The 9,726-nt window shown below is 51.0% G+C and overlaps 1 protein-coding gene across 1 annotated transcript; it reads right to left on the reverse strand.

Annotated features, from left to right (window-relative positions):
• Positions 1–7,679: 7,679 nt before the first annotated feature.
• LOC125960096 (odorant receptor Or2-like) lies at positions 7,680–9,384 on the reverse strand. The gene is made up of 7 exons (XM_049693288.1): positions 9,169–9,384; positions 8,956–9,039; positions 8,438–8,841; positions 8,253–8,352; positions 8,074–8,175; positions 7,888–7,995; positions 7,680–7,792 (listed from the first exon to the last, which is right to left on the reverse strand). Exons 1-7 carry the CDS (start codon positions 9,382–9,384, stop codon positions 7,691–7,693), a joined length of 1,116 nt encoding a protein of 371 aa, XP_049549245.1. The 3' UTR covers positions 7,680–7,690.
• Between the last annotated feature and the right edge of the window lie 342 nt (positions 9,385–9,726).

Genomic DNA, 9,726 nt, shown 5'->3' on the forward strand with positions numbered 1-9,726 from the left:
CAGATAACCACCCCTTCGAGCGTTTGTTTGGTTTGGGCGAGATGGAACGAAAACAAATCCAGCTGATGACTCGCATTCCAGCTCCAAACTCCCTCGATGATGCCCTTTTGCAAGCAATCGTCCTTTCTATTGCCCCCGGATCGAGTACCCTCGAACCGAGCTAATGGTAAATGCTGGTGATGATTATGATGATGATGATGATGATGATGATGATGATGGTAATGTGTGTAGCATTATTATTCAAATGGTGTCTTGTCGGCGTCTAAGCCGCAAGCTCCAGATGCCGAGATGGAAATCTAAGAGATGGATTATATAATTTACGGCTCGCCAGTTCATCTTTACTTCAATCGGCCGGAGTGCTACTCCAAACGAAACGCAACCGCAACACCAGATCCTTGGCAAGTGAGCTCCCGGAAGCTGTTTTCATTCGACCAGATATATGTTTATAGGTGAATGACTATTTCGCCAACGAAACGTACCCTTCGACGACACGACCGTTCGTTCGTTCGTTCGTTGCCAGTCGCCGGGTTTATACCGTTGGGATTGATTGATAATGATGCTGAAGCCACGGTGCAATTGCAGCATCCAACAGGATATCACATTTTATGAATGAAAATCAATTCTCTTCGCTCGAAGGCACTCCTCGTGTGAGGAGGAGGAGGAATTGTGTCCTAGCAGCAAACTCATAAGAAAGACTCCTCGCAATCGTGGGGGAGGAAAAGGAGAGGGTGGGGCCGAGGTAGTGGAAGAAAATGGAGCTCGTGGAGCGCTCGTAACACAAACATTTCCCATCGCCTGGCAGACTGGCGCCACGATGTCGGTCGCCGAATTCTTTTGCCGTTTGGTCGTCGGGCAGAGCGAGCGGCAGGAAGCGGACGGTGAAGGCCCAGACGACCCAGACTAAGTGGAAAATCGTTAGTTCGACCTCACCACAGTGTGTGTGTGAGCGAGAGCGAAAGAGAAAGAGAGAAACATGGTGAGGGAAATATGAGCAATCGAGCAACGGTTGGCATGGAGAAGAAGCAGAAGTGTAAGAGCCGCGAAGGAATGGTCGCTGATTGTTGTTGTTGTTGTTGGGCCCGGCAGGAAGAGCCGGATGATGGCTCGGCACTGCGGCATCGATGCTGGCAGGAACGCCACGCCATACCAGACCACTACAGCAGCCCTATTGCACTATCGACATCGGAGCACAAATCGAATCATAGGAACACAAAGAGATCGCCCGAGAGAGAGGATATTAGCCCGCACCTTTCACCGTTCCATCCATCCTCCACCATTCGCGGCCATGCTCCTGTGTTGTAGTGGATCAATGATGATTAGAAACGCGATGGCAGCGGTGGGAGTGGAGGCGAAGGGGCGATGTTTGTCGGTTTAGTTCCACCGAATCGCCTCCACGTGCGACGATGATGGATGATGTTGTGTAAATAATGAAACATAATACCGTCGGTCATTTTCCGTTGCGCTCACCATGGAATACGGGCCGGCATTCCGGGCATTCCGAGCTCATCGGTTCGATGAAGTACAAGGGCACGACGCTATCGACGGTTGTTGTTGTTGATCGCCGATGAACGCGGTGGTAACATTTTAAAAGCATAATACTGTTAATCCTATCGGTTGTGGAAAATAAGGACCACCGTCTGATCTGGGGGGGGGGAGGGAGCGCAAGAGAGAGAGAAAGAGAGAGAGAAAGGTGGCAAAATAGTTGGAAAGATTAAGCTTAAGCCCGGCTCGTTGGTCTGATAATGATGAGCTGACATTAAGAGCGTGTGGTTTTGGGTTTTCCATCCACCGTAAATGATTAATGCTTATTGATCTTCGACAAAAGCATGATTTAATCATTGCGAAAGTTGCTTCATATCATCGCGTACTACTTCAACATCATCGCGAGAACTATGAACACATCCGGATCCGTTGTAATACTCTAGCGTGATCGAGCACTCCGCTAGATTCGAGCTCGTAAATTACTGTACAAAACCGAACCGAGCAGTAGCCGCCCATGCCATGAAGCGCTGAACAGATTTTCGTTCGCAGGAAAAGCGAGAAGAAAAGTGCTTAATCTTAGAGCATGTCTCAGCTTCTCTTCAACAATACAATCATCTTCGCTCGCTCGCTCGGTGGTCGCTTTTCTCGCTGCACTGCACCCTTCCGGACTCCGGAGGTGCAGCTTACTTAGAGAACCTTAAACCCAAATTGAATTTCATCTCATCCTTGGCCCCTAACTAACAGAGCAAAGGCTGCTACGTCTGCTGCTGCTGCTGCTGCTGCTGCTGCTGCTGCTGCTGCTGCAGTACCATTACTGCACTCGAGCACAAGACTAAGGCTAAGGTTCCCAGGCTTTGGCAGGCGTTGCTAGGCGAAATTGTATTCCATCGTTACGAGATTGGCACACGGGTGCCATCTTCAACGAGGGAAGGGGCGCGCGCGGCGAGAAGAAAAATCGAGCTTTCGTGGTCGCTTTCCTGCGGTTTTTCCGCCGCGCCGCGCACATTGGCGTGCACATTGGCGTGAGCTGAAGTAAGCGGCGAAACTATAAACTGGCAGCTGTAAATTGAAATTTATTTCACTCCTTTTCACTGGCGGCGGTACCGCTCCAAACTTCATTTGACGCAGTCACTACTCGGCACAACGTCTGTGCCTAGGGGTGGAAGAAGCAGGAGCAGCAGCACCTCCGACACCACCGAGAAGAAGATGGTAGGTTACATAGAACAGCAGCGGCGGCGGCAGCTTGAGTTGTTGTGTGTTGTTCCTGGGTCGTAATTTATGATAAACAACAATCGAATGAACTTTCGGTACCGAGGAAATGCTGAAGATGTAGACAGTTGTTTGAAATGCGGAGCATGCGGTGTACCACGCGGGCGCCTAGAGCACCGTAAAGCCGGGTACTCCATTCAATTTGGACCCACTTCCTGGGTCTTTGGGGTGCGGTGCGCCCCGGTACCAAGCTGGACTATTAATGTGATATGAAGATTAAAGTTTTTGGAACACATCGTACCGTAATCGTAGTCGTACATAAATTCTGTGCAATGCGTGATAAGTACAGTACAGGCCTCGAACAAAAGCTCGAAAGCTCGTTGCAACTCCGGGGTTTAGACAAGCTCCTCAAAAATGCATTAATTTTCTAATTTATTCCACCGGAAGAAATCCATTCATCGCCTTTTACTTGTGTTGTTGGAGCACTTACCACAAGGGGAAGCAACTTTTGAACAAGTTTGTCAGCTGCCCGCTGTTGTTTGGATGTTGTGCTTAGCCAACCAACAACCGGGCTGTAACCGGAACGGATTCCCCAGATTCGAGATACTTGTGGTCGACAAAGATTGAGTTCCGTCGGCCGCCTGTAAATCACCTTTTCAAGATCGAATACAAACAAACAAACACAATGCGGGAACTCCTGAACAAAGTTTCGCCTTCCCTGAAGCATCCTGAAGTGCTTTTGGATATTTAAAATAGTTCCACCAGGAATTGACCCGGGACTCTACGCAAAACCGAAACCGAAACTGAACCGTAGGGCGCTTTGTGTTAACTCAGTACTCGACACTACACGAAGTGTTTCTGCATTTCATTTGAATTCAGATCGGGTGCTGACAGCTTCTCCTCGATCGAGCTCTGCTGTACTTGGAAAGCTGCTTGATTTCTGAACTGAAACTTCAACACAAACACACACACACACACACAGCGCATCATCAGTCGCTCGAGCGAACCTACTAATCACCAGAACTAAATTATTCAACCAGGCACCGGCCAGGCCCCGGTCCGTGTGGCAGCCATTAGTTTGCGACCTTCACCTTTCCACCATCCTACCCTCCCCGCTCTCGCCCACCGATGCAGGCTAATTATTATAGATTTTCTTTTCGCACACGCACACACAAACAACCTAGAGACTGTGGCGCTGTTCGCTAACAACCTTGGCATGCAATGCGGTTTCAGTAGCCGCCCCACACTAAAGCAGGACTAAAGGACGAACTGGAAAATGGATGCAAATTAATCATGCCCTAGCCAGCTGGCACAAACCATCACCAACGAGATACCATGCACCGGTAAAACGGGGGCGAACACAATGTTGCGAACACGATTCGGCGAAAGGCAGTTCCTTGAATGCGATGAAGGTTGAGCAGCTAAGCTGCTTGGCGAGCTTGATAGTGAGACAGTCGCCCAGTGACTGGCACACCAGTGGCAAACGTATCGAACTGGATGATTTTTAATGTAAACGAGTATTAAAGGATGAAACAGAAGATCTAAAAAGCCACAAACCTCGGTCACACAGTACCGGACTGTCGACTCACAGGTCTCACAGGACCGGAGCCAGGCGACATCTGACAGATACCCGATGCTCTAGGTGCTCGGCTTCAAAGCTTTTCCAACCCTGCTACCTTTTCCACCTGATCCCGTCAGGGCGGGAGGCTAAGTGGAAGCAAAGCCAAGCATGGTTGACCACCAATTAGCCGGAGGAAGTTCGTTAAGAGCCCACCGGCCGACCGTACCGTGGCTTAACACCCATTCCGTTCGTTTCCGTTTGCCGAGATCACTCGCCATAGTGACCCGGGCGCAGCGTGTCCATTAGCCTCTGCTCCAAACTAGTACCTTAAATATTCATGTCGCAAATAGATTCGTTGCTCGTCGTGTACTTGTCGGTGTCGGGACGCCGGAAGGTATGCAAATCGGAGCTCGGAATATCAAAAGAAACCTGATAGAGATTACTAATCCTATCACTCCTAGCGTTGTACGCTTATAGCGATGATGGTTCTAATGATGGACAATGATACCGCCAGCACCTTAGCTTTCGCTGCACAATATTGATCGACGACCTGCGGCAAACAACATTTCGGACGGACGCACGGTATGTGTGTTCGCGTCTTCACACGCATTTGGCACGCAAATCAGTTTATGTATTTATGCTCGTTAAGCTAAAGGCAAACACAGGCTGGTGAACACTTGGGAATTGGGCTGCTGATGCTGCTGCTGCGGTGCAATACACTTCCTTTCGGTCATTATCTTCTACTCAGCAGAACGCGAATAACCGGAGCTACTTCTACCCGGAGTTTGAAGTTGTCTTGGAGTAGAAGCAAAGGAGGGCGTGTGCCAGTGTTCCGCGGACTGGAAACCGCGTCGTCAGTCGTCGTCGCGCTCGAAGATCGGTGCAAGCTGCCATTTAGCCAGCGAGCTCGCACACCACACCGCACCGCACCGTGATTTGGCGTCGGTCTTCGGAGGGGCGGGGGGAGGTGTCCCTAATGACGAACCATCTGACAACGGTGTCTTTGAAGCAGCTGAAATAAATCAAATTTGCATTCATTATCCCCGGACCCCGAGGTTTGCGGCATCCTTTCGAGCGAGTTGCAGAACGCGGGCCACTCGCTCAACCTGGTCCCCGTGTTTCGCCAGCAAAACACCAGCAGCAGTAATGAAATAAGCATTTCAATCCCTCCGGCAACCACCAGTACCGTGCTTGGGTAGCTTGAATTTACCCCGGGATTGCAAACATTAAAGCCACACCGACATCCCCCGAATGGGGTCATACTAACGCAACGTGCGAGGAGAGTGGAAAAATGTTGGAAGCTTTTGTGTTAATTCGGTGAAGTAAGAGCCTTTGCCACCTTTGCCAATTCAATGAGTGGCGAATGTTTTTCCTTAGAAAACCCGGGCGGCTCCGGCTCCGGTCATCGCATCCATTAGTTGATTAGTACGAACAATGCCAGCCGCGGCGTCCTTACCCGGATCGGGAATATTAAAATTCCATCGAAATTAGTGCCGGGAGAGTGCGCGTCCTTCCGGTATGCTCCGTTCTCTGGTACCGTGTAATCGAACGGTAACGAACTTACCAATACACCAATACACCGCCCAGTACTCGTATGAACAACATTACATCAGCTCGATAGGCGATACCCTGGCTAGTGCTGGCCTTCAGGGGGCTGATGAAATGCAAATTATTGCGCCATGTTCCCGTGGGTTGCCTCAATTAAAATCCAAGCACAACACACAGGCCCGGCCCGAGAGCTGCGTTAACGGTAGATGCATGTTTCCGGTCAGAGCTGACGTTTCGATCAGGGCCCATCAACTGGTGCACTTGTTGAAAAGAGGCCGGGCTACGTTCAACCAGAGCCCAGCCCAGCAGAAACGAACGAACGTGTGTCGGTGTGCTGTTGATGCGCTGAAATCCTGTGATGGACACTATGATGCAACTCGGCTTCCGTTGACTTCGAAACTTGAGATAAACACTACTCCCTGGATCACGCTTGCTTCCAGGGGCTTCCAGGAGCACCACCGTACCACAGACTGCTTCTACACATTGGTTAACAGTTTGGCAGCTAACGTCTATTCGTACACTTCTCTTCAGCCCTAAGATCCAAACCGGGCTATCTACCGAGGCATCCCACCAGGAAATCGAAGCCTTCAAATCTAAAACAGATAATCACCCGGGCGAGGAGCAGCAAGCGGTGAATGTAGTAGTCGAACCACCAGAAATCCGAAGCTCACAATGCAATGAAAAATGTCGGCCGCATTAGGGATTACAGCGAAATCAGTGCAAATCTCTGGCAAACCGCAGACCCCCACCCCCCCAGGTCCCGGTCCCTGGTTCCCGGTCGCCCAACGTCATTCGCAGACGATACCGACACTACTCGCTCGCTTGCTTGCTTGGCTTGTATCACTCGCTGTGTTTAGCAATCGACACAATTACAGTTTTAATTAAACATTTCCATCTCAGCGAGTTCCGCCCGGTTCCACCGTTTCAACACCCCAACCAGTTTGTTCGTTTACACTAAACACAATGGGCCAATGGGTGGGAAAAGCGACGTAGCCAGTAGCGACGGCATGCGCAAGGATGTGCCGGATCTAATCCTACCACCGGCCCCTACTCACGTTGCCACCAGCTGTATCTGTTGTGTGGTGTGTTCATATTTTGGCGCTTAACAGCATGGCTGCTGCTCGCGCTGCTGGTGCTTAGCTGTTTCTCTCGGACTCCGAGGCGGAAACAAGGATAAAACAATGATCCCACTACACAGCGCCACGCCGGCCCACGATGGATGCTGTTTCGATGCCCGGCGGTCCTTGCATATGCATGCTATCGGAGTTAGTTGGTCATGTTTTTCCCCGGGAACGCCGGGCCCAAGGGTTGGAATTTGTAAAATAAAAATAGATGGATATCGTGCCGTGCAGCAAATGGCAGGCCAACGACAGCCGGCGACGACGGGGAACGCGGAAAACCGGGGGACGGAAATCTATTTAGTAGCGAAGTGAATGGGTTTCCCCCCTTTTTTCCCACCCGGCGGTCCCGATGGTGCATTGGTGCATTGTTCGTTGCTTTGTTTCAATTAAAATGGAAATGAAGTATGAGCAAACGGTGCTAGTGGTGCTAGTGGTGGTGCTGCTGGTGTTGGTGAGGATAGTGGCCGCGAAAAAGCATTTATCTAGCCTACCAGACTGTTAACTTGCTCCGATAAAGCTCACTAACTTGAACTCGGCGTCGATTTCACGCGGAAAACTTGTTGTTACAGAAAGTGGCCCATTTTTTCGGTATAAGATAAAAGTTAGTTTTTAATCTTCCCCTCTAGACTTGGGGCACTTTATTGGCAACACTTTTATCGGGTGCAAGATTGATCGAATCCGGTGCAGTTCGGTGATGCGTGGATAAGCTGCTCCAGCGACGACTTGTGACAGCTGCACTTTCGGTTATAACCGATTCAGCACCCGGCGTTCAGTTGTACACCCGGCGTAGCAGAGTAAAGTACGAGTAGGATACGTTGAGAAGTTTCTGAAACATTTCCAACGTCATCGGATACATGTTGCCTACTTTGATCTGCAAGAAGGGAGAAACAGAGAGTGACGTTCGTTTAGTGTGCGCTCCAGGACTACTACTTAGAAGAATCGCGTCTTCGTCATTGCGTGCCATACCGTCATAGGACGCTGAGCACGGGCAATTATCAAGATGATGTTCCGGCGAATATTCTCATCAAAGTTCGGCCACGAACCATTGTACACCGCATCGCAAATGCCAAGGCTCTGAAAAGAAAAGGGCATTCAGGTGCGGGAAATTCCCCCTATTCAAGACCTCCTGCTGCTGCTGCAGGTCCTGCCTACCTGTTCGAGCACCTCGTTCGCGTGCCAGTAGAAGGCAAACATTTGGCTGAGGATCATGAAGATGTACGAACCGATCATTATCATCTGTGCCAACTGGTTGCTCTGAAAGGACAGCAGGCAAACAGAGGAGTGTCACTGTCACTGATGGAATCGAGCTCGAGCTGCGGCCGACGACGTACGATACTGAGCAGGAAGAGCAGCGCACAAAGCATCATGCCGAACGATAGGAACTCCAGCAAGCAGATGTAGGTGACGAGTGAGTTCTGGTCATTCACGTACCTAGCGGACAAGACAGTGAGCAGAGCAGAGGAATCATCTTCCATTCCTCGCTGGACCTCTAATCGACCCCTTACTGGACACTTACTGGATGATTTGGTTATGATACTTGAGACACTCCTTCAGCTCCCGGAACAGGGCACGCGGGTCCGCCTGGAATGCGTGCAGCCGACCGAGCCGCTGCTTGAGGGCCTCGATCTGGACCAGCGCGAACAGGGTGCAGGTCGCGTAGAAGCTCGTGAACGGGATGTACATGCAGCAGGCCGGCACGGTAAGGTAGACCTGCAGGACGAACAGGATCTCGTAGGTGGGTGAGGCGAGTACGTCGACCCCCGGTATCGAGACACCGTACGGTAGGACGCGCCCCGGCGCAAACAGGGGATAGGTCACGAAGCACCCGCTAATGAAGGCACCGAGCCACAGGTTCGATATCGACAGCATGCGACCCCGCCCGGTGTGCCGCTCGAGCGTGGCTCGAATTTCGTCGTTTTTCTGAATGCCATAAGCAAATGGAAATGGAAGTCAAACAAAAGACCACCAACCCCGGTGCGTGCGTCACCTCCTTTGGCAAACACAACGGTCGCCATCAACGGTCGCCATCCCTACCTCGAGCGACTCGTACTCCCGGGCAACGCCTTCGAAGAACGTCTCGAATTTCCGCCGGTTAATGACCAGGAAAGCGGTGCGCAACTGAGAGACAAGAGAAGGAAGGAAGGAAGGGGGAAAGCAGGGAAAAGGGAGTGGCCCATCAAATATTATGCCAAATATGTTGACCACCATCACCATCACCATCATCACCACAACCCCGGCCGGACTTACGATGAGGTTAAAGTACAGCACGGTAAAGTAACCGTTGATGATGAGTTCGCTCATGTCGCCGGTGGAGTAGTAGAGCTTCGCGAACTGGCCCACGTTCAGGATGGCCACCGGTATGCAGCCGACGAGGAAGCGAAACGGTCGCGGTTGCCTTAGGTACGACCAGAACAGCCACACCTTCACATTCACGCTGATAATGGGACACTCTTCGATCAGCATTTTTCACCAGGTCCGGTCCCGGTCCGGTTCGGCTTATGAGGTCACGTTAGCAGCCTTACGGCCCCTTTTTATGGACAGTGACCGCCAGCACTGGGCAACCTGGACTGGGAATCGGGTGGAATCGATTTTCCAAATTGATTATAATCAAATTAATTGAGTAGCGCAGACCCATTAAGTCCGTGGTTTCCACGAGGCCACAAATGATGGGGTTGAGATGGGAACCGGGCCACATGGATGGCTGCCAGCACCGGAATTTAAACTTCCGACCGCTGAACTAACGGAACATAACACGCACTCCCAGGGTCCGGGAGGTTTCCCGATTTTTCAGTTCTTTCGAGCGTG

Source organism: Anopheles darlingi, chromosome 2, assembly GCF_943734745.1.
Source record: "Anopheles darlingi chromosome 2, idAnoDarlMG_H_01, whole genome shotgun sequence".
Lineage (NCBI taxonomy): Eukaryota > Metazoa > Arthropoda > Insecta > Diptera > Culicidae > Anopheles > Anopheles darlingi.